Genomic DNA, 26,347 nt, shown 5'->3' with positions numbered 1-26,347 from the left:
AAAACATGTTGGTCCTTTTTACTGGACTGCCTCAGTCCCGACCCGTAATGCCTTTTCATTTCTCATGTTGCTGAAGTTCTCTTTCTCATGCTTCTCACCCCACCACAGCCTCGGTCTCCCTCTTCTTTCTCACTCCGCCGAAGACCTTGCTTTTAATTGGCATTCAGCTGACAACACAAAGCCACTCCAACTGCGTTCACTTCAACTCTGACCCTTTAAACTCACACTTGCCGTTTCCTGCTTTCACACCCCCCCCCCCCCCCCCAAACTGGCCATTGCATAAACACACCAACTCGTCTTTTGACTGAGCATATTTTCTATCTGTGCTTTATTTGTTTTTCCCACCATTTCCCTCCCCTTTTGTTCCCATTTCCAATTTTTTACCAAGGTCTTTAAAAAAAATATCTACGTGGACCCTGCATTCAAGCCTCCCTTCCTGTTTCACATATTGCTTTCCCTGTCCCCATCTCGCAAGTTCTGTCAGTGTCTCATGGTGTTCTTGCCAAACTTGTCACCAAGTTGTTGGATAAGCAGAGCCAGCTCTCCGGCAGCCTGCGACTTCTCCTCCAGGAGCTCGTAACGGAGGCTGGAAATGTCTTGCTTGATCTCCTTCAGCTCACCTACAACGCAGTCAGACATGGAGACAAGAGTCAGGGCTTGTAAACCAGAGGATATGCAGACATGTCTACGTTTAACAAGGCCGCAAACCTGTCCTATTGGAATGCACGAGCATATGCACGACGACCTCATTCCATGACCATCTCTCACACACACGCACACCTCACCTTTAATCTTTGCATATATTGATGCATGCACGTTCCCTGAGCAAACAATGGCACAATGACAGCACGCTTTGATGAAGAGGGGACTTTTACCTTCGTTGACTTCGTCACTCTCCCTGTCCACTTGAGCCTTAAGGACATAGCGCTTAATCAGGCGTTTCATGATGTTCTATGAAGAGGACAGAAAGATTAAATACAACCAATGTGGCAAGTGTGATGCTCTGTTTTTCCTCAAACATTTTCTTCATCCTTTATGCTTCTTGCTCTTTTCCACTCATCCTTCACCCCGTGTCTTACCTGATATCTGGTTGGGAGTTTTCTAGATCGTCTCGGGGTGAACTCTTCCCCCGGGCGCGGATAAGACCTGAAGCACTCATCCTGCTGCAGACAACAGTCAAGCGTTAACATCACACTTCAGGGTCGAATAGTCTTCTATAATTGAAGCATCTGAAAAGGGTGTCAGTGGGGGAAAAGCATTGCCAAACAAAACAACAAAAGGCTTTGCTTTAATACTTGCATCCAAAGCTCTATATATCTTCCACTTTATTTCTGCACTGAGGTGTCAAAATATCTTTAACAGAGTGGACACAAGTTTTTCTGCTGTGATGAATAGCATTATGAAATGACTATCCATAATATGGCACATAGACACAATTTTAGCAGAGGTATTCAGTCACCCACAGTCCCTTATTGATCTTATTGGTTTATGCTTTTGACTCCTGAATACTGATTATCTGTTTTTCAGATAAACTCATTTGTATATGTCTGATAAAGTAGAGTAATTACTGAACAATTTAATGTGAATTACAAGAGGCTCAGTCATTAATACTGGAATTATGGAATAACAAACTCCATGTCCGACTGTCTGGACATGCGGCGACTATAACCCAACATAATTCGCTTCTATTCTATTCTTAACTTCCCTAAAACCGAGGAACTTTTGTACAGATTCAGAGCGGTCGCTCTGTCTTCTCCGAATCTTAGATGACATTATCTATCAAGCTTTCGGGTCAAATTTGATCTAAAGCATTGATCGCCTGTTCTAGCTGCTTGGCAATTCCCTCGAACAGTTAAGGCAGGAGAGAACTTTCGGCAGTCTCAGAAGTAGATGGATGCAAGTCAGCTCCTTCCACCCTGAAACCTGCCTGGGCAGTCGGACAGGTCAGACGACCTGACTAATAGCTAAGAACCGTTTGACCTGAGGAAAGAGACACACGCCTGTGGACAAGTCCATCAAATAAGATGGATTCTGTATAAGGTGGTTTGTTATTTTCTTCACCTGAGAATCTCATTTCATTGCAGTTATTCTATTTGGGTGGACAATTCTTGATAGGAAGAAGCTGTGTAAATGCATGATGCATCCCAAACGCATTATATCTCTTCAGTTGCAAGCAGTTAACCCAAGCCTATAAAAAGACACCCACTGTAGATTGGCCCCTTCGCTGAGTTTAACAGTCCATTAAGTGAATCTAAATGGAATCTCCATGCTGACCTTGACCTGTTGGTTTAGCATGCCCAACTCCAATTCATTGTTTTGCCGATGGCTTTTGGCCTTGCAGAGCCATATCAGGCAGGACTTGATGCGGAGGACCAGGTAGTAGAACGACTTTGGGCTGGGAACCAGGTTGAAGGGGGCGGGCAGTGTGCGACCCTCATCAAAGTAGGACAGCCACAGCTTGGCCCGTGCAAACTTCCACTCCACATCAGCGTCCTCCTGCAGAGACAGGCCGACATGCACTGATAATATCGTGTCATGGTCAAGAAGACAGTCGAGGCAAAACGATAAAACCAATGTTAGAACAGATTTATCAACCATTTAACACAGGAAACTAATGTGTCCTAGTGCTATGTGTGAATAAAGACAAATGTAATTCTGTGTTTGTGGGAAATAAGCCTCACTTGGACCCTGCCAGACAGCCCAGATTTCTTGCAGAAAAGTAAGTTTCAGTCATCTAAGCATGTTGGAATAACTCTTAACACGTTTGATTTGTGATGTTTTTAGCTCTCACTCTCATAAGCAGACTGAGTGGATACAAAGCGACACTGATCAACTTACTTACCTCGATCTCCTGGTATGAGCTGTTGATCATGGCTATAAGCATGTTGAGAAGAACCACCACCATTGTGACGTTATAGACTCCATATAGCACATAGCCGATGTTTTCTATGAACTTGTGGTCGTACTTCAGAACCACTGAGATCACTTCAGAGAGCCCAAAAATCGACCAGAACAGAGTCTTAAAACTCTCCTCAACCCTGGAGGGAATGAAGGAGAAAATGCAGCAGTGAGAAATCAGTGGACAAGGAATTGTGTTAGCAGCTTATTGCGCGTTCACACAAATACAAACACACAGTTGTGGGGTTTATGATGTGGCACTGATGAAATACCTGATGAGTCCTGAAACCATTATGCATTTCCTGTTCTTTCATTTAGAAAATAAAGCATGTTCTGTCCTGGGTTCCACAGTGAAACGTAGGCATTCGAGACATGTAAGCAGCAAAGACGTTGTGAGACCTGTCAACATTAACATTCAGGTACGTGTCTGCCAGTAAATATTCCTTGACTGGCATGTGGCAAGGAGGTAGAAGCCTCCTGCTGGGATTGCTGGGGGGGCTGGAGTTGGCACGTGGCTGCGGGGAGAGAAGCTATGTGGGTCTGTGGCTGTAGGAAGCTTCCAGCTTCAGTTCTCAGAGATGCAGTTTCATTTGCAAGCAGAGAGCAAAAAAATGCAACCTTAAAAATGTATTAGAAAACAGACACAAACAGATAAATCGGTCCACCTGTCTTCCTTTCAATGGAAACAAGACCGCAAGGGCTTTTTTGAAATGCTCCTCTTAGACAGAGTGTTTGACTGTACTTGTACTGTAATACATACTATTGTTTGACTGTACTTGTACTGCTCTAACATTCAATCTAATAAATATATGAATCATCATCATCCTTACAGACCAATGGAAACAAACCCCTCTGCGTTCGTCGGCTTTAACCTTTCAGTCAGACAAAAAAAACCCCACTATTCAACCTTCAAGACACTTGTGATATTATGTGTCGAATCACTGATAACCTGGATCTATGCATCAAACCTCTAGCTATTCATAGAGTTTATAATGAGTGTTGAAGATTGTGTTGAGGTGCAATCGCTCTCTCTCAACCACAGAAGACTCCGCTTCTCTTTTTTTATTGGTCTTTAAAAAGAGAGATGAGATGAGCAAATAACGAGACTAATAGAAGAACATCAGTGACAACCTTGAATAGCATCAGTCCTTTGAGTTAGACGTCCTCGCCATCAGTCTGCTCTGAGACAAACGACAACCAAATGCTATGTTCAGCAACATCGTCCTCTCCCTCACCATCACACATATCCACAGCCTATCATGCAATCAGGAGAGCTGCAAAGGGTGATTTTGGTTTATTTTCAGCTTCCCTCCTTTAAATCACTTATCTGGAACCTCTCTCACAAGATAAAAAAAACATTGTCCACGTCTTTGAAATAAGACACTTTAAAATAGGACAATTATCTGGTCCAGATTATGCAATTTTTCCAATTATCTTTTTTTTAATCTAAATATTCTAGTCTTCCCCAGCTCTCCTTCACACCCGGGCAAATTTTGCATTTGATTTAGATTTCTGTGCTCAGAAATCGTGAGTGTAGATACTGATGAAGGGCTCCATTACAGGCCACTTTAATGTGCTATTGAATTTAGACACTTGCAGGGATAAGTGTCCTCAGCAATTGTTAAAATTACACTCTCAATAAGTAGCAGACTATTCCTGCACACTGCCCGTCTGCTCAGCTTGGCTGCTAAATTGAAATGACAAAAGGTCTGTTAGAAATGTGTGTGTCAGGACAGCAGTATGGAAAGAGAACCCCTCCTTATGGCCCCCATATGAGTTAACCATGTGGGTCTTGACAGCATGCATTCCACCTCCATCCTGAATACACCGTGGTAAGGAGAAGATATATACTGCATGCGAGTAGAAAGTCTTCTTCCAGACTGGACACTGTTTTCCTGAGTTTCTGAGCATTGGAATTATTGTGAGATAGCTCTCTGGGTCAAAGTGAGATTGACAATCTGATCAATAAATAGCTTTTTGCTCCTACTAGCCGAGATACTGGTTTATTCCACGTGTTCGAGGAACTGAACAAATGAGATGCTCAGTGCTCTGTGTGTGTGTGTGTGTGTGAGAGAGTGTGTGTGTTGTGCAGAATTGTACACCAGGCAGTGAATCAGCAGGGACAGTGGGCATCTGGAGACAGAGATGGACAGTGTGTTATCATCTATCATTAAGATTGGCAGCGCCCAATACGGTGTCTTCGTGCACGCAAGCACACACACACACGCACACACTGACAGCATAGTGCGTGTTGGGGGGAGACTGGTGAGTCACCTCAGCTCTGCGGGATCAGTCTAAACCCAATCACCATCTGAAAAAAATCACACCCCCCCCCCCCCATCTCTGTGGCTTTGTGTTTGTCACTTGTTTTTGCTTCTTTCTATCTTCTTCCTTCTTTCTCATGTCTGCCTCTCATTAGGTTTCTCTTTCTCTCGCACCCATTTTCTCATTACATTCCCATTACAGTGCTTTTATATCTTTCTCCGCATCTCCCTCCCTCCCTTCCTCAAGCTCTTTCAGTCTTTCATCCGAACAGCTTTTAGCCATTTCTGTATCAATCTATTTTATCTGTAGAATTACTGTGACATTGGCTGTATATAAATGCAAATCTAGATTTTCTAAAGGACTGCATTTCATTTTCTGTTCCGTCTCCCTGCTTCGTACCTTCTGTCATTAGGAAGATATTAATCTCTCCTCTCCTCTCGACCACTATTCCAGCATGCATGTGCGGATGAAATATCTTTAAACATTAAATTCAAAAGAGCTGTCATCATAGTGCCAATATATCAGTTTTGAATTAATGAATGATTGAAAGCATGCAGCCGCTCATCCTTTGAGTGTGTTTGGAGACAGAAAGCGAGGGAACCAGAACAAGGAATTGAACAAATGTTATGTGTTTGCATTTCATGAGGCCGTGTGCGTATTTGTGTGACAGACCACAGGGCTTAAACTGAGACATAAAGACAGCAAATCAACAGAAACCGTTTTGTTGCATGTCTTGAGGCAAGTTGTGAAACAAATCTTATTAAGTTGGGAATATAACTCCACAAGATGAGCAATTAAAAATGTTTTGATAGGGAATTGACCTCAACGTCTTTGAACTATTTTTTTTTTTTTTAGAATTGCCTTCTCCTTTGTCGCCTGATCTTTTCTTCCTTCATCTTTTTTTTTATTATTATTGTAAGCAGCACTAACCCACGTCTTGGGACTAATTTCTGACCCCCTATAATAAAAAAAAATAGCAGCCAGTTTAAAAATCCTTTCGTTTTGTTCATTTATCACTAAAACTGTTAACGAAGATTCGAACACATCCCACAGAATGTATCCACTTGCTGAAGCAGTGCATGCGACCAACAGGAGAATATGTCCGTACTTGTCTACTTGTTATTTTTAAATACGCTGTGGGATTTGGGGGCATAGGGTCTCGTAAGGGGGGTACATTTGACCTGCACCTGTGTGCATTTACATTCTAGCTTTTAACATCCCAAGAGCATCAACATGATATAGATAGTCATTTTTGAATGGAAAAAAAAAATGTATTTGCTCCAAAGGATGTTGAAACTATCAATTGACTAGACCAGCCATGCATTTTGAAGGAATTGATTCCTTTCCCAAGGGTTGGAATAGGTTCTGAAATGAACCAAGTTGCCACCGACAGTCAATCAATGTCAAAATAATCCATCCAGTTATCACGTTGCTGGGATATGTATAGAGAACAACTGGCAGCTGGCCCGTTAGCTCATTGACAGATGCCTCTGCTTTGTAGATTGTTTTATGGATTTTCAAAGTCTGCAGGTTACAGCTATAACGCAAAGTGTTTTCTGGTCGTAGTGTGACCATCGTTGCTGTCGTATATCATTTATTGCTTGATTCAACTTTGTGATTCTCAACCTTAATGCAAGTTTCTTGCTAGAATGAATGCTTTGGGCACGTTATCAGTTGAGGCGTCATTAGGGGAGTAGCCTCTGCAGCTGAACTCGTGGTATTAGGACATATCCAGGACATTGCCAGACAGGTTCATGCTGGGGTGCTATATGTTTGATGTAATCCCCTATCCCTCTGTGATAAGATCAGAGAGCTCTGCCACGGCCAGCATTCCCTCCATAAAGATCCAAGACTATTATGACGCATTGACCCACCCTCCTCTGCCTATGACAGGCTCGGTGTGACGATGACATTTCTCATGTACTCGAGGTTCCTCAAGTGAGAGTTGAAGTAAGAAATGTCGTCATTATGCCGAGGCAATCAGAAGCATAGTAGGGTGGGTCGTGACATTTCCTTAACAGTATTCCTATCGTCGAGTGGAGGTAGGAGTGTCCTGTGGTCCATGCTTCCTCCCTTCACATTCACATTTGTTCATCTGCTAAAGGCTGAGCACACTCCTATCTGCTTTCAGAGTGAATACATTCTTTTTTGCCAACTCCAACCCCGTCTCAAGCATTTCTTTCAGCCACTTCTCCTTTCAGACCTAGTCTCTCTCTCATCACGAGTCCAGTCTGGCAGCCTTATTCCAACTTTCTGTAATTTCCGACTCAACGACTCGCACCTCTCGCTTTTCTCTTACTTCTGCCTGACATGTTCTTTTGGTCTTCAACCTCAACTTCACGCCCCCCCAGATTATAACAGAAAGTTATCTCAAGGAACTTTACAGGAGTAACAGGGAAAGACCTGCAGGGAGAGATAGAACCTACTTCGTCCTACAGGAGCAAGCACTTTGACAATGGAGGCAAGGAAAAACGTCCATTTAACAGAGACAGAAACCTTGAATAGAACCTCAGACTCCTAGCGGACGGCCATCTGTCTTTACCGGCTGGGTTGAGCAAGAGAGACAGAGGTAGGAAGACAGAGAGACAATGACAGAGGGGGAGAGACAAGGACAGGTACGAGGAGAGTCAAAAACAAAGGGAGGGAGAGAGAGTGATAGAGCGACAGCGAGCAGGAGCAGACAGAAACAATGTATTTACACTACATCCAGTGATTTTCAACATATAAGCTGCTGAGCAAACCACTGACTAGAGAGCTGCTTTATAAAACTATAAATGCTAATGCTAGCGATAAATATATCCTATTTGACAGTGGCAGGTTCAGGTTCTGCAGCGCCACAGACAGAAGGACCTGCAGACTGAGAGACAGAAAGAGGGACAAACAGAGGGAACGAGAGCCACACTACAAGGATGAGAGAGGGATTACTGCCATGTATTCATAAAATGTGAATAAGCAGATGGAGAGAGGAGCTCAGTGCGTCATAGGAGGTTATGCCTAGTCTTTACCTCAGGCTGTTTGACCTCTTATTCTCGGCATCCTGGCTGGTCGACTGCATTTTTGTTTACAGCTGAGCCACAATCACCCTTCTTTGTATTTCTCCTCGTTTTTTGGGTACATTCATTCGGTATTTGGAATCTGTATAATGTTAAGATTATTTTTCAAGGTCTTTGCACAGAAAATGTGGACAGCTTTCACCTCTGACTATTTCAAACAAGTTTCATCCATCTCTCCTTTTTCTGCCTCTGCCTCTCCTGTCCTCCTCCTCCTCTTCTCTCTTTCTATGCAGCATTGTCATGCATGGTTGACTAAAACATGGAGACAGGTCCACTGCCTCAGCGGCACTGTCCAAATCAGAATCCCGATAAGAGTGTGTGTGAATTGATCTGTGCATAAATGTTTATTTGCCCTCCACAGCACCTGACATTGCATGCCCCCCCCCCCGATAACTAAAATAAAGTGAGGCTGAGAAAGTGTCAGTATGTTTCTCCTTCCATGTGTCACCCCACTCCAGTGTTTTTGTATGTTTGAGAACATTAGTGTGTGTGCACTCAACAGGAAGCATTGTGTGTGAGTAAGATAGCCCCGTCAGAGTCTTCGCTCCTCTGGGGATTGGGCAAGTGGGGCTATTTCTGCTCAGTCTTCATTAAGCACTACCCAGCTGTGCATATATGTGTGTATTTGTGTGAATGTTAGCTTGTGTGTATGACAGAGTGATATCATCTGCTACACCCCTGCACTATACCCATCCCTCCTTCTGTCCCAGAGTCTGAATGGACCCTCCTGAGGTATCATTAGTACCTCCACCTGGCTCCCTGCTCCTTTCCCCCATATCAGAGCTATCAGAACAGCCCTTTCTTCTGCCCCCCATCAAACATGTCCTGGCAGACAGTTAAAGACACACAGCCCACACACAGAACTGAGCACAAGCGCATATGCTTGCATCCATACTGTCTCGTGTCCTCTACTGAATGACAGAGCGATGTTGTTTTGAATTCACAATTAGCCCCATCAAACATATCACACTCTGAAAGCATTTGGGTGGGGCAGAATAATAAACATGCACAGACAGAAAAGATTCACAAGAATGCATCATAGTGCATAGATTTCAAATTCTTAATAATATTTTTGTTGTTGAAATATTTAATTATTTTCTCTCTAGACAACTCAGTCCAGGCTTTGGTGCCAATGCTCTTCTAAGACAGGTGAGATTTAACACGAGAACGACCCCTGGTGGCGATACTGACAACAACAATGAATATTAAGAAGCATCTGTCATGTTGAAACATCTCTGATAGCTTTTGTCAGCAGGTAATTCAGAGGGGGCACCTTAGAAACAGGAAAACAAACACTTTTATATCGTCGCTGAGACTTTTACTATTACACAGACGTTCGACGCCAGCTTCAATGAATGTCTAGCCTCAACAATCAGCAGGGATGATAACGCACTCCATCTGCAATTTCCTTCTGTACCTACAACCACAATCACTTTAACTGTCTGTCTCAAACCCATCTGTCATTCTTATATGACAAACTCGTCTGAAGCCACGGTCCGGCCAGTTTGCTCATCACATTGCCTTGGATCTCGGGATCCATGTGCGCAGCAAAGCAGAAATCGCAGCCTCTGAGGCCTCTGAGCAGAGGAGCTGCTGTATTCACACCACAGTGTGGGGTCAAGTCATTTTGGAAAAGAAGAGTTCTCACACTAGAAGTCCAGTCACTCATGTTTATCATCAGTGATTCTAAGGTGCATGCTCAGCAGGTCATAAACATGGCAATCGCTCCCAGGCTTCATATAACACACAGGAGGAATATAGGAGGGTAATGGAAGCTAAACATCTGCTGTGCTGATGACATTTTGCGTAATTATGGCAATTCATTGTTCTAAAGTTATATACTGGGAAAGATATTTGACTAAGCTCCTTTTATGGATATTCCTGGCCTAATTGTTACATATTAATTGATAAATATAGGATTCATTCTCTGATAACTAATCATCATAACTATTTAGTTCTCTCTATATATATATATAATTATTGGGAATATTCATCACTATAGCATGAACAACATGTAACTAATTACTTTCTTAGTTAGTTAACTAACTCATTAACCGATGCTTACCTACCAACTCTCATTAGTTCCCCAGAAGTTACTTACAATATTCCCATTCATTTGAAATCACAATCCAGAATGCTCTATTGGACTCAAACACAAATGATCTGATGTTATCAATTTGAATCTGGAGATGTTTTTTTTTTTTTTAGAAATATGTGACCGTGAATGACAACACACATACAGAGTTTTCATTCCAACATGAATAATGATCAAAGATTCTGTCAGCAGCCAAAGATGAATGAGTGACCTACAGATGTGAGACAATTACATCATCACTCAGGGTGGCTGATGGGAAAGGATGAGTTCCTACTTCAAACATGTCTTTAGACTAAATCTCCACGGGCAACAATAAACCCAAAGTCTATAAATTCTTACTGCTGCATTCCTTCAAGACATTTTACAAGAAGTTGCTACTGTGCCACATGCACATGGAGATACAAACACATGAGTGTTTCACTCCCTGCTTCAGGTCTGCCACAATCATCCCTCTGCCAAGAAGACCAATCATCAGCTTTAATGGCCGTCTTCAGGTGGCACTCGCAGCAGTAATAATGAAGAGATTGGAGAAACCGGTCGGACGCCACATCATTACCAGCCTCCCCGTCCACTCCGCTCACATCGATTTGCATACAGAGCAAATTGATCCATGGTGGCTGCCTCTGTCCCAGCGCTGCGTCTATGGGGCAGAGTCTGGTCTGAAACATCAGGGGGGTGTTGTGAGGCTATAATTACCAAGGCTCTGCCTCTATCCCAAACAGACTGGTTACTATTGGAGTTTGAACAAATACCACTTCAGGATCAGCGTCTTTCCATGTCATTAGTCGAGCTACAGTGGATCTACATAGCACCCCCCCCCCCCCCCCCAGACTCACCAATAGCCCCATTCATGGAGACATTTACAGACTCTGTTACTCCACAATCTACAGACCCATTTCTGCATCCACACGCAGAAATAAAACAATAAAAACACTTCTTGAGAATAATTCCTCTGTCAAGAGTCTATGCGTGTTGTTTTTTTGCTAGTTGCTCTGGAGCAGCTGAGGAAAATGTTTTCCAGAGCCCCTACAAATCATCGGCTATTCTCTCCCCTCCCTGGAGTACATTTACAGAACTTTCCCCAAGGCCTTGTTGCACCGTGAAGCTCACATATTTGAATTGAGGCCTTCTGGAAGGATCTCAGAACCATTAAATCAGACAGAGGAGCCATTACTGCACCTGATAGGAACACTGCAAATTCAATGTGCAATATTACCCTGAAGCATAATAAGGATGTCCCAATCAGGGGGGGGAGGGGGGTTGCCTGGGAGTCCAAGTGATTTGATTTTTAACCGATACCGAGTCCTGATCTGATACTTCTATAATTAAAAAGAATTTGGATGACAGCATTTTATTTTTGAGAATCCTCCAATTGTCACACCATGGCCCAGCCTACTCTGATTAATGAAACCTTTATCATCCTACCAAGACAGAAGGAGAGAGGAGGACGGGTCATTACAATAGTGGGAATAGGAGATTTGCCTGGCACTGTTAAATTTCATTTAAAACTGTGATGACTTCATGGAAGTAATACAGATGATCTATTTTCTTTGGTACACTAAATGCAAAACAGTCGAAACCAAATGTTCTGCCCATTTGTTAAAATTGTGAGATAAATCCACAGTGTTTGTTGTAAAAGCTAATGAATGAGACGTTGCATTTACCCCAGCCTCCTTTAAAAAAATTAACATAATATTCAGGTGGTCACCATTAAGTCTGATAAAAGATTAAACTTTAATCTCTGCCACGGACGAAGCGCCATGGATCTAATGAACTCAGCAAGCAGTCTCATTAGGCAGGACATCTGACAGTTGATCTTCTCATGAGGATTTCCTTGATCTCTGCCTTTATCTGCCAATATAGTCACATCCAATGAGACCCTTTAACAAGAGTTCTTTGAATTCATTTGCCATCAATTCTAATTTAAACATGAACAACAGCGCCATCATGAGGTATCTATTTTGGAAAGGCATGCAACTTTCAGAATATCTCTCTTAATTGTTTAGCAACAACTTAAGTGTGATGGGAAAAGTAGAGGGGGGGGGGGGGGTACCATGCAGCAAAGAGTCCAGGCTGGAGTAAAGCCCAGCTCTAGTGCACAGTGTACACAGTTCCAGCTGCACCCTGCTCATCCATGGTTGGACATAACCATCAAAAAAAAGTGACGCACATCACAGCCAAGCGTAACTCACGTGGTGAAGGCAGGATTGTACTTGGCTCCCAGGTAGTACGAGTACAGGTTGAACATGCCGATCATGAAGGCCACAAACACCATGATGAAGATGACCATGAACTTGAAGATATCTTTGACTGTGCGTCCCAGTGAGATCTGCAGTGGGCCAAAGCTCTCATTGGCTGGCAGGATGTAAGCGATGCGGGAGAAGCTGAGCACCACAGCAATGGCGTACAGGCCTTCTGAGATGATCTGAGGGTCTGAAGGACGCCACTTGTTCCTGGCTGGAAGAAAATCAAAGACAAATGAATAGATGGGCTCGACTCATCTGAATGAGCTCCTGAAGAGTCAAAACATGGCTTGCTGAGTCATCTTGTAATTCCAAGGGGGCTGTTTTTACATAAAGACAATGAAACAATGAGCTCTTGGATTTTACTCACTTCAGCCAGGCATTAAAAGTTCCAGGATTAATGATGAGTTCCTCCACCAGGTTGCAGGCTGAACTATGGAAACTGCTATAGTTCAATTAAATGTGTGGTGATATGGATAAAACTGCACAATGATGCAGAATGTATGGTTGAATGTGTGTTAATTAGTGCAAATGCAACGTCGCACTACCCTGGAATTTACATTTATAACTGTATTGCTACATTATAAATGTTCAGTCCTTTTTCTGGACAATTAAACTGATTATGCTGCATGAGCCTTAGAATATTATATAATTATTCCTCACTTAATTCAGTGGTTATTTTTGTCATGGGACCATAAACATTCACAGCAGAAATGTTGCAGTTAGGATGACGGCATTTGTTTTTCCTGGTATGCAATGAGAATATAAAGTAGGATCTCCACGTTTGCTAGAGATTTTCCTAAAGAGCATAGTCCTGCATCTTTAATCAACATGTACTGTGATGTAGGAAAAAGGGATAATGAGTATCAGCGTTATGTGATGAGGGAAAAGAAGGATGAAGGAGGAGGAAATCCAATAAGTATGAGATGCGTGTACAGCGACGAGAATGGATAAAGGACAGTGAGTCTGAGAAATAAGGACACAGAGAGAGAGAACAGGAGGGAGTGGCAGCAAAAGAGACAGACAGATAAACAGAGAGAACATTTTACCTTGAAGAAAAAAGGAGGTACAAAATAAATAAATTAAAAGCCATAATGGCAAACGGCAAACAAATTAAGAAAGAAAGAAAAGAGAATCAAGTTCAAAATATAATTTGCTGCAAAACTGGAGTGCATACAATATATCCTTTTGGTAACGAAAAGGAGACATATGGACAACAATACCAGGTACACTAGTAATAAACACTCCCCTTTCGCTTTAATAATGTGCCATGACCGTGTCAAACCACCAGATGACAGTACTGATGAAGGTTCTCTGAGCGGGCCACTCAGGAGTGTCCCCGTCCAGTAGCCTGAAGCTGGTAGATGTGCTTCCAGCAGCACGTTTCAGAGGAGCCATTTTTAGGTTGACGTTTTTAATATGCTCTTCCTCATCAGTGACTCATGCAGAACAATAACGATCCAAGAATCTCACGAAAGACATTACATTTCATGGGATGATGTCAAATGATCCCTTCTTGGGAAGCATTTAGCTGATAAGGCTGTGTGCTTTTGCTTCAATCAGAGTAATTGAATGGTGAGAAATATATGCTATAACTGGCTGGGGGGGGGATGACTTAACATGAGCTTCAGCAAATATAATATGGCTTACCGAAAGTGAAGTATGCCACTTCGTCAGGCAGTGAAGCATTGCTGATGTCGTCGTCTGGCACGTGCAGGTCCACGTACTGCTGGGCTTTGGAGGCCTTGAGGAACGCCATGAAGCGTGCCGTGAAAGATGCCACGAATATGGACAACATGCCAAAGTCCAAAACATTCCAGAGGTGCATGACATATTCTCTGGGCCCATCACTCCAGATCTCCTTGCATTCTAACCAAATCATACCTGGGAAAAGACGACACACTCGCACTCAGTGAAAACAGGACTACCACATGCCATTTGGACCCAATCGAGGGGTAAATTGTCTCCTTTATCACCATCATCGTTCGAAGAATTAATTGGCTTTGGAGAGACACTGCAGGAATTACAATTACTCTGCTCTATCCGAGCCACCATTATTTCCTGCACACTCACAAGCACTCACACAGCCACGAGCACCTGCTTCTGGAAATCTCCACATCTGGAGATTAAAGGGTGTCATTACACATAAGCAAATAAAAATAGAAACCGGTGTACACAAACCACCCACATAATGCTGTTATGTGTGTGGATGGAAAGAAGAGCATCAGCAGATGGGAGGTAGCTGAGGTCTGATAAACATCGCCAGTGGCCATTTATCTGCTCGTACCCATCTTTCTTTCTGTCATCCCTGTCGATCTGCCTGTTTCTTCATGCCTGGCCTTTTAGTTTCACCTGTCTCACACCACTGCTCCCGTCTTTCCTCCTCTTCTCCCGTCTCTCATACGTCTTCACCACCGCCTGTCAGGCCAACATCTAAATTTGCCCCCGGCTAATCATGAGAACAGCGTGGCCACTGCTCCTACAGGTCTTGCTCGCATTGTATTCACCCTGCAATACTTATTTGAATCCATGAAAGATTAAAAAAGGACTTGGATTTATTGATTTGGTTGATATTTTGCGAAATTAAGCTTTAATTGTTCCTCATATTAAAGCTGGACAAAAAGCATCATTCAACAAGGCAAATTCAAAGTGAATGATTTCCTTTTTTTATTTGTGCAATTGGCCCATCAATGCAGCAATTCCAACCTAAACACCCTGCTGGGTGGCGGCTGTATTTCGTTACATTTCGATCAGCTGCTACTGTGGCTAATTTCATGATGGCTTGCTGTGTGGCCACTCACCCAACACCCACTTCATGATCAGCATCTCTGTCCAGGAGAACTGGGTGGTCTTCAGCCTGAACACCTGCCGCGGGTGGTCTGTGATGGTCTCATTGGGCAGGTTCTTAACACCCTCAAAGCGGTCGGAGGCATTGATGACGAGCAAACCCAAGAAGATGGTGAAGGAGACGGCATGAGCCACAAATTTCATGAAGGGGCTTCGCAGGATCTGACCAATCTGGAAGTGGGAGGAACGAGGGCATGATCAGACACGCAAAACACAGACACAGAGCAGCAGCCGCAGTCAAATATGTTTGTCAGACTGCTCTGGTTTACGTGATATTCACTGTTTGAATCTGGTTTGGTAACAATGACCCCCCTAATTAAAGCGTGTAGTTTCACTGTGGCCACCTGCTGAATCCTGGACAGACTAAACCGTTGATTTATTAGAGCCTGCTTTAAGAAACGTGGTTCATGAAAATGGATCCTCTTCATGCAGGGAATAATTATAGATGGTTATGCCACTTTTATTTTGTCAGTCTTTTGATTCTTGATTCTTAAAAACAGCAATATTGTTTGCATATTGTTCTCAGGCCAAATATGCGTCAGTGTTTGAGCATCATACATACTACACCTATGCTTTCCTCGCGTTGCCAGTTGAGGAATTTGACAAATATCATTTTACACATGAAGAAATTATTATATCATGTCTAAACATGATCTAATAGCATTTTTATGGATTCATCACTTGAGAAATGAAAACGCAATCCAAGAGGAGAATCAGACTGAAGTTCAAGTTGCAATCAAACAAAAATATCTGCTTTTATTTACAGGTATGACCGTGTTCACACTTTTCACAGTCTCCTCAATCCGTGGAGATTAGATTCTGAAACCCAACCATCACAACCATCTGAGCAGGCAGACAGCAGCTGTTGTATTTCGTGGATGTGCTTATAGCACCAAATCCCAACTCGAGGCTAAACAAATCGCAGAGGGAAATAATGCGAGGAAAATGTTATGTACTGTGTTGCTGGATGAGCGTCAAACATTGTGCCACACAGAGGGAAGCTTCTCATATTTGAATGAAAATATGGCAGGACAAACACACATACACACACACACCCCATACAGACATCACTGAGATCCCAAGCCCGCTGAGTTCAATATTAACTACCCACAGGATATCTTTACTCTCTGCATGCACACTAACACACCAGATTCAGTAGCTGCCCCATGAAACAAATACTTCTATCCTACGTATACTGCAAGTCTGGTAAACCTTAACCCTTCAGACCCTCTGCTGAAAGTCCTCCTGCCACTGGGATGATTCTCTTTCCTTCCCTCCATCTGTGCTGCTGATAAGGCTCGTCAATTAACTCTGCGCTAAAAATGCAGATCCAAGATCAAATCGACTGCAGAGTGACAAGAACCTTCTTGCCTCTTCTGACAACGTGGAGGCTGCTAGTAACAAGGGCGTGCTGACCGCATACGATGTCTTGTGCAAAATGGAAGTTTCACAAGGCTAGAAAGGACCCGTCGTATGCTTCATTATTCCTCATCAACATGTCTTTTGAAATAATCTGGACCGATATATACTGAGCAGACATTTATGCAATTTGTATAATTTTTTAATTAATGAACATAAATTGAGTGAAGTGTGTTATGTTTAACTGATAAGCATGCTAAATAATTCCCTATTGTATGTTGCTGATTTTCACGAGCCCCCACCCTCTGTGCTGCTGCTGTTCCAAAATAAATTTGTCAGGTTAAAATGATCTAAAAATATAACCACACATGCATGTATGTGCGCACACAGACACACAATACTCATGGGAAATACAAGTGTTTCTGTGGCACACTGAGATCTAAGGCAGAATCTCATGAGTGATTCCTTGTTTCAACAGGGAGGCTTTCAACATGAGTACCCTCCATCATCTGTCACACACCTGAGAGCAGCTGCTCTCGCCCTCTTCCTCCAGCCCTCTCTCCCCCTGTCTCTCTCTCACCCGCCGCCCACCAAAAAAGAAAGCCTAATCAAATAGTCACACTGTACAAGTTCCACTCAGCATCTAAACACGTTTCTGAACCTACCACAGCATGTTTGCACACACACAAAGCTAGACACAGCACTTGATGATGAGGAAGACGATTATCCAGGTTGACGAGCTGATTTGCACACAGCTCCAGTGTGAGTAATGTGTGTGTGTGTGCGCAGCCAGATAATTTCCCTGATGTCATATTAACAAAATGTGGTTTTGGGGCCTTATCCTCAAATGGCGATTGCACGGCTGCTTTTACATTGAAGCCTGTGGTGTTTAAAGGTATTATGTCTGTCTGTCCAGCATTAGGGTCCAAACTTGAATATCCTGATAAATAATCAATGAATTAATATTGAGTTTTGGCTACATATGACTTCTTCCTGAATAATCCTGACTAAAAAGATTGTGATTCAAAGATATGGTTACAGAAATGGAACCCATGCATCAACACAATCTCTAACCTACAATTTGTTTTTGGTAAAATCTAAAATAAACTTGTTTTTAAAAAGTTATATCTTTTTCAGAGAGGCTGTGAAATTTTCTAAATCATTCTGGCTTTCAGTCCAAGCCTAGTATCAAATTGTAGGAGGCGTAAAATCTCCTGAAGTTCAATCAGATCAAAACTGATGCAGAAAGACAAACGCAATAAGAAACTGCAAACACTGACATTATCTCCAGTCCACAAAGGAAACTCCTCCCCTTTGTGGGTGTGTGGTTCTACCTTGCTGCATGGCACAATCCAGTAGGCGATGGCCAGGAAGGGCAGACCTACAGTTACCCCCAGCACTGTCCAGCACTTCACCCCGACGGACTGTTGTCTCAGACCAGGCAGATTCTCGTACCAGATAGTCAGCAGCTGCTGCTGACAGTTGGGATGGGCGACAAACTGGAGAGACAGACATCGATAAGAAGTGTAAAAGATAAAATTCAAGGGAGAGGAAATGGGGACTGAGGACAAGGAGAAAAAATAAGACAGACACGAGAAACTTGCAGCCATAACAGACATTTAGAAGGAGATTTTCAGAGAAGCAATAAAATGTGCTTTTACCACCTTGTCCAGCATTTTGAAAGAATGCAGCCTGTAGCAGCTACACTGAAACAGCCCAGCAGTCACAAACAGGGAGGCTATAACAAACTGACAGCTGGCACTGCATGTTGGTCAATATTTAGCAGAAAACCCTGTAGAACAGATTTATTTGAGCATTTACTGAATTATATGAATGCACATATACATATTATCATAAATAAACAGTGCATATGTTTGTTTCTCATGTCATTTATACCTCTCACACATTTGCAGACTTAATTTCATCACCATTGTCTGTGGTCATCCATTAAGTTATCACCTTTCCTCATCAGATGATCGTCTATCTGATGGTACAATGACGCACCAACATAATCAGCATCTTTGAACTACTTGGTCTGCTCCTCCCCCCACCCCCACCCCTCTCCACAGACTCCCCAACTTCATCGTTCATCAGTTCGAGTCAGAGTAATCAGCCAATAACGGCAGTATCTGGACTCTAAAGGCAGAATATACGCTGCCCGTGATGTTTAATCAGATTTACCTGCGTTGGTGAAATTGAAAGTGACAGGAACCCAACAAAATAACATCCAGCTGGCGACTGGTGTACGTATCAGTGACAGGCTCCGTGAGCATGGCATGAAAACCCAACGCTCTGAAGTGGGACCGTCTAATCTTATGATCCTGCACTGTGCAGCTTGAATGGAAATCACCAGAGAACACCAGAACTATCAGGTCTGTCAATGACGCCCTGTTCTCTTCACAGATTCACTTTGACCACATGTGACAGGCATCTGGACATGCCATGTCGACCGTTATGCTGCCTGTAACACTGCCCAGCATGACCTCACCGAGCAGGGCTGATAGTGATCAATGATCTTTGCATATTCATACAAAAAGCAGCAGATTGGATTGTTACCTTAAACAAGGAGGTTAGGTTTCTGCCAGCATTGATCTGTCTGTCTGATACAAAAAAAATCCGGACTTTCCCCATTTACTTATAATGGAGGCTTTTTCAAAAGGTCATATCTTGTAAATTATGCATTTAATTCACTCACCAACAACCACAGTCATAAAGGGGTCCGATATGAACTATCATGCAAAATGTCTTCTGGATCTGATCCAGAATGAGGTCAGGAAGGAATATTAAATGTTATCATTGAAAACTCCATTTATAGATTCAAAAATCTGTTAAAAATACACATCAAATCTGATTCACTTTCACTTTCCATGGTTGGTGTATAAAGGTAAGAACCATTTAGAATATTTTGATGAAGATCCAGATCACCATGTGGACGGTGTAAATCCAAATAGGAGGGGAATGAGCTGCTTGGCGGAGGTCTGCGCTCTCCAAGTGCTCTTCTAGTTTTTCTCTAATTGTTGCCTAGAATATAGAATAGCACCATAATTACCGTTATCGTGAAAAGTCATGTTTTTCTGCTTTGGGATTAAGCTAATGAAATGAATGTAAAAAGGAACCAGTTTAAAAAAAAATCTACTTAATATTCATGGAGAGGGCCTGTGATGCTCCTCCCTGTATTAATATTAAAGATATTCTGAAGCAGCTGGGAGGGTGAGCTGCTTTTCATGGTCCCCAATTTATAATGGAGAATGTTTGCACAGGTTGGAAAATGTCCATGTAACATAGAATATGCAGAAGAAAACCAGCAGCAAATAAGAGGCACCAAGTGCTTCCATTCATGCATGGTAGCTTTTTTGGACAAGTCTTGGTCAGCATCTGTTGACAAGTTTATTCCAAGAAAGGAAGTGGATTAATCCCAGAAAGCGCAGGTCTGCTGAGGAAGGTTGTTTCTTTTTGTTCCAACCCGATGAAGGATGCACACAGAGAAATTCAATGCCCTGCATTTGGTTAGCCAGAGTAAAAAAATAAAAGAAATCACATGGCTCGTGTATTATGTTTCATTCATATATAAGATCTGAGCAACAGATCATCTCTTATCATTGATGCTCTTCCTTTTCTCTTTGTTTTCTTCCACAATCAATCACACCAACCTCTTTCCTCATCAACCTCCCTCATCAGCTAAAGGGAGCGTTTACCTGAGGCGCCGACTGGCATCCACCAAACAGCAGCGCTGCATGCGATGTTAATGACGCACTTCTACATTCAGAGGTAAATCTCACGGAGCCATTGGAGATTCAATTATAAGTAACAGTTTCCTCGTCTCGCGACTAGTTTACCAACTCGCTGATCCAAAACATGAATCCTGCAAACATGCAGCCCTGCTAGCAGCCACCTGGTCCCACTACAATCTCACCCGCAGCTTTCTTCCCGCCTGCAGTGTAATTAGCTCTGAGTATTGGTCACACTCTCCTCTACAGCTCTAATAAGCCTTTTACTGCCAAACAAACAGAAAGACACACACGCACACACACACTGAGGATATATAGTATGTGACTTGAATAAACATGCAGGACGTGAAGGTCAAACGGAAATATGTGTCTATAAAAGACAGATGGGAATGGGAAAGAAGGACTGGCTCTTGTAAGAACACTTCGGTTCAGCAAGGATGAACTCTGTTCTTAGCATAGGCCACATTGATAAACATTCAGTGTGTGCACGCATGCCGATAGGTCTTTAACGAATGTGAAAGAACCACCACAGATGCTTTTTTCCTTCATACAATGCTCCTGAATTGATTACTGATATTTTTCAGATTAACTATAACTGCAGCTACTTGTAATCTTTGACAGTGCATCCCAGCACATGGCGGATTCCTATGGTATGTTTGCTCATCATACCTTCTTGACTTCATACTTGATGGCCAGCTTGACACGGCTGAGGCAGGGTCGGTTGTAGGGGCTTGCAGGGCACTGGTCCACATCACCATTCAGTATGGCCTCCACTTCTTCCGTGTTCCGACAAAGGTCCAACACACCGACCACAAAGTCCTTACACTGCATGGATAGCTTGCGGTAGTCGTTCTGCATGGGTCATGGGCGTATGTGAACAGTTGAGTGAAAAAGGAAGAGAAAGAGAAGAAAGGGCAGAAGACTCAGTGTTTTAAAATGTATAAAAGACTGGCTTCAGAGAATTAAAACAAATCAGGATGAGTGGTTTCGTTAAAACTTGTGGTTAGGTTTGAAGCGCAGAGGTTTGACTCAAGAAATGTCAATCTCTTAGAAACAATATCATTCCAATCAACAAAAAAATTGATAGGTTGGCATTGTGATATTTTTCATGAACTTTCCATTTTGAAATAAACAAGTATATACCAAGACTTGAAAAATCGTTTGTTTTAGACGTAAGGCCAAAGACACACCCAAAGAGCAAGACCATCTTCAAAAACATTTTATCTCTGGATGAAGATGCCGTGATTTAATCTTGCATTGGCTCTCAAATTACCCACAAAAGTAACAACAAAAAGAAAATTCCCTTGATGCTCATTTTAAATCCGCATTTTCTGTATTGTGAGGTTTCAGGTTTTATTTACATATAAATTGTTGGAATTTTGAAAACTACATAAATAACTGAAAAAAGATCTAAAGGAGGAAGCCTTTATTCAGATAACATGCTTGTTGTGTCAGCCATCAAAGGGACCTTAGCTCAGTTGCTCAGTTTTTCCACCAGTTGAACAGAAGCGCTGCCATTTGTTTTTTTCCTTTTACACCATTGGCATTCTTCGTGGATGGGTTAACACTGGAGTTCCATTACATTCTGTCAGCCCATTCCTTAACAAGGACTACAAGGTTGAAATGGAATTCAAACAAGGCACTATAGGTTCGCAGCAACACAACTAAAATAAAAAAAACTATAAAAAAAAACTAGCAGCCATCTGGTTTTTGGCCTCACAGACCGTCGACAGGAAGGATGTACTATGAAGACCTTTGAAGACAGGACCTATGGCCTTCTCCCAAGCGCTGTACCAGAGATAGAGAGAGAACTGGAATCAAACAACACCAGGGAAGGCTCCGAGAAGGGTTAGAACTCTACGTGGGCCCAGAGGAGAAGAGACTCTGCACCCCCCCCCCCCCCCCCCTCCCCCTCCAATCGTCAGAGGCCCTGGGTAAAACCAGTCCCGTTCCTGGGACCACTTCGGGCTGATACGTCAAATTAATTGCATGTCAGGGAGTGCTCGATTAGATTTTCAAGGAATCAAAGAACCAACATACCGGTAATTATATTATCTTTCCCATAGCTTCCAACATCTCTGTGGAATTTGTTGGATAGTGTTTAACCTGCCAACGGTTTATTCTTTAGTGAAAGTGTTCCTCCACTCGGGGGTCCTCGAGTTTCCAAACAAGTTTAAATATTAAATTGGTGCAGACTTTCAATGTTACTTTCTCCTCAGAGGGCATTTATACTTGCAGTTCACCCTCGATACACTTATTGCCTTGTGTTGCTTCTGCTATTTGGCCTTTATTTCATGTAAATGAGTTGCAGTAAGTTACCGGCTTGTTTTTGCAACCCGACTCATGCTGGTTCCTTGTTATATATTCTACATCAATTCTAATTAATTATTTAATTAGAGTGCTAAACAAACGTAATCAGTATTACCCACCATTGATTGTTTGTTTGGCTTCATAATGACAAAGAAATTATACCGCTTGAGCAATCAACAGCGCTTTGGCTGAGCTGCAGTGGTTTGGGGTTTAATTTTCATTCATTCTTCATTCTGATTTCTCTCCTTTTGTATCGTTTTCTCGAGACATTTTGTCTTTGGTTTCTTCCTGCTTCCTTTCTTGCTGTAAGGATTTTCAGAAGCCCCTCTGTGCTTTTTGACATTTCATCTCCTTTCCTGAGGTCTCTGTTTTCCTGCGTTTTGATCAGCTATTGAATTCATCTTGGTTCTTTGTTAGATCAATCTTACTGTGATTGTGTTCGAATGATTTACCCAAACTTCTATCCAACGTTATTTTTTTTGTTTGTTGTTATTGCTGCCACCTCCAGTCAGATAAACTGAAACTTTTGATTAATTTACTCTCGTTTCTCACCTCTTCCTTCAGTATTTGGGTATTTTACGTTGAACTGTAAATGTGACAGTACCGGTAATTATTAATGAGACCATATTTCCCCATGAGGGAAAACACTTTTCATCTCGATAGAAGAAATTATTTTCAAACTTAAACTTAACGACTGCATTTGGAGGAATATTCGATTCGATTCAGTAACTCAGTCCAACAAATGACACAGATCTCACCGCTTTGCAGGTCACATGAATCGCTGGAGCCCATCCCAGCTTGCTATGGGTGAGAGGCGGGCTACACCTTGGACATGTCGCCAGCACATCGCGTGGCTTGACTACCATCAATTATCTTTTCTGCTGTCGACAGCATTTGAACAAAGCTCAAATCCTGACTCTGAAGCCGGTACCTTAGATGTGGTCATGTGAGCGCCGACAATGTTTTAGGTACAGGAACCAAGTATTCCCGTATGTCAATGTATTACGGCTATAAATTGAAACTACCTATAGTGGATGGCAATCATCCACATGCATATGACCGACAGAGGGCGTAGACTCAAGCAGTGGTGACGACTAGGATCCAAAATGCATTGGAGTTTGTTTAATAAGATCTACATGATCGTAATGTTGCAGTAAAGACATTGTAATTGTTTTACAACAGTGTCTTGGAGGGCTTTTTTTTAAAATTCCACTAATATACGGTCTGTTGGAGAAGAAGAATCAGTCGCTATGGGGAACCAATCAGCAGTTGAAGCTTTAGGATGTGAAAGAAAAGGTGACATTTGTCGAGTTTTACCTTCAGGCAGAGCGTGAACGAAATCAATTACAGTCTCACATTTACTCACATGTAGAGGACAGAGCTTCAGGTTATTAAACACGCAATATGGATTTCTTACTAGCATTTCCATCATCAGAGAGCCATCAAGGACACACCATACACAATAATTGTACATGGAAATCCATACCATCTGTGAGAATAAAAATAGAGACAGATGAGAAAACTGAAGGCTATGAAGGATGAGCAGAATTGAAGGAATGAAAGATGTGGACATTCACGACCATCATTTTATGTCTTTATGTTGCTTTCTGTGGCTGTGTCCGAATTAAAACGTGTGTGACACAGACACAGAGTAAAATGTGATGGAAAAAAAGAAATCCCATGAAACCCATTTTGTCAAGCTCTCTCTCTCTCTCTTCTCAGGCTGTGTGATCTGTTTGCGTTTCAGTGTGTGTCCAGAGGCCCTTATGAGAAATTGATGACCTGTCTCAAAAAGTAAGTTGTTGAAGATCAATGTTAGGCTGTTTTGCTGATACGCCTAAAGTAGTCCTCACATAAACATGAAGCACTTTGATCCAGTCAAACCTTAAAAAAGAAATCCAATCCTGAAGAAGCCTGTTGCTTCAGATTACAATAACCTGGATGAATGAGAATCTACAGCAAAAAATAGATAAGTGACTGTCATAAAGCAGTGTTGCACTCATGGACACGATGCCTCAATCAATGTGCTGACTCCTGTTCCCCATACTTTATCACATTATATAACTCAAGACTCTGTTTTGCTGTCGTTTGATATTGTATCTCAATAAGAGGATAAAGCGGAGAAAGACAGAAGGTAAAATAATAAAGAGAGAAGGCAATGTAGTGATAATGAGAATGTAATGAGACAGATAAGCTCTCACACAACCGCCGTCCCTCAGGTGAGCTCTTCTCATTAACTTGTCAGGAAATGGGAAACAGCAGTGTGTGTGTGAAAGCGAGAGAGTGGTGAGCAGGAAGCCTGAATGGCAAACGCCTTATAGCTGAGGAGTGAATGAATAAAACAGACAAATATTCACAAATTAATTATCCGTTCTGCTTTAAATTACTTGACAATATTTTTCCATACACTATTTGGCTTGAGAAAAAGAGACACCCGCAGTAAATCCAGACCTTTCTGCCGTCTTTGGACGCACAAGTGGATGAACAAAAGGACAATTTTCACAGAGGACTATAAGCTGGAACCGGATCCGCAATAGAACCAGAAGAGTGGAGACAAAATGAAGTATATTGCTCACAGACTTTATGAAACCATCAAAACACAAAAACTGAAGTGTGAACAAAAGGAGAATACATCTCTCAATACTTCAGTCCAGCTCAAAGTTGTGATATTTAGTTTTCTTGTTTTAGCCCATTCGCTATTTGATGACAAAGTCGAATCCACACAGTACTGTAGTCCAGTCAAGAATTCTTGAAAATACATTTTTTTACTTAACATTAACATTCAGGAATAGCCACCCATTGTGGCCATATGTAAACATGTGATGTCAGGCTGGACCCAAAAAGGATCTTCCAACACGTCCTACACTGCACTGGGTTGTATCATTTAATATATCGTAATAATTATTTGGATGATTAAAATTTTATTGAAAATGTATTCCTCATGGCCCTTAAGTGATTCAATTGACTCATTTTAACTTATTCAATAAATTTCCTTTACAGATTTCTACATGACTTGAAAAAGATTTTCATTAGCGATTTAAATAAAAACCTGAGTGAATCATTTCATGGACCCAGCTCATACAGGCCTGATTTAAAAAAGGAGCTAATTTAAGTGATACACTTTTCTGGGAATTCAGGACTTACTTGATGATTGTTGGCTGAAGCTCCAGGTTGACAAACACTTATGTTGTGCAAAATGCAAAACGTTCTCTTTATCATGCACAGGCAGACAGACAAAACTGAAATCATGTTATGTTCAATGTCTGGAAATGGTCAACGATTGCAGCTTGCACTAAAATTCATACAACTATTCTTATTCATATTCTGAACACTGCGTCATCGTGCATTTTGACCACACACGCAACTGAACTCGCAGGCAAAACCGATTCTGTTTTCGTCAAGGGCCACCATTCTTCTCTGGTTTCTGTCCATGGTGCTGAAAAACTATAGTGATGTTGCTGATAAGTGTTGAGAAATCTTCTTTTACTGCAACCGAGGGAAAAATGGTGTAGGTAATAGATAGAAAGCGTGCTTTGGGAAATCAATTTA

At 42.1% G+C, this 26,347-nt stretch overlaps 1 protein-coding gene across 1 annotated transcript in view; it reads right to left on the bottom strand.

Moving 5' to 3' along the window:
• Positions 1-480: 480 nt before the first annotated feature.
• The window catches only part of trpc7b (transient receptor potential cation channel, subfamily C, member 7b), a 31,382-nt gene continuing 5,515 nt past the window's right edge, over positions 481-26,347 (bottom strand). The window contains exons 3-12 of the mRNA XM_068740182.1: positions 21,158-21,340; positions 18,095-18,259; positions 15,356-15,572; positions 14,205-14,438; positions 12,504-12,768; positions 2,843-3,038; positions 2,275-2,496; positions 1,080-1,160; positions 876-951; positions 481-620 (exon numbers count right to left, since the gene is read on the bottom strand). Of these exons, the coding sequence (XP_068596283.1) occupies positions 481-620; positions 876-951; positions 1,080-1,160; positions 2,275-2,496; positions 2,843-3,038; positions 12,504-12,768; positions 14,205-14,438; positions 15,356-15,572; positions 18,095-18,259; positions 21,158-21,340 (1,779 nt within the window). The remainder of the gene's footprint in view (positions 621-875; positions 952-1,079; positions 1,161-2,274; positions 2,497-2,842; positions 3,039-12,503; positions 12,769-14,204; positions 14,439-15,355; positions 15,573-18,094; positions 18,260-21,157; positions 21,341-26,347) is intronic.

This window comes from Brachionichthys hirsutus, chromosome 6 (assembly GCF_040956055.1).
Source record: "Brachionichthys hirsutus isolate HB-005 chromosome 6, CSIRO-AGI_Bhir_v1, whole genome shotgun sequence".
NCBI classification, from domain to species: domain Eukaryota; kingdom Metazoa; phylum Chordata; class Actinopteri; order Lophiiformes; family Brachionichthyidae; genus Brachionichthys; species Brachionichthys hirsutus.
This window is presented reverse-complemented; position numbering and strand designations above follow the sequence as displayed.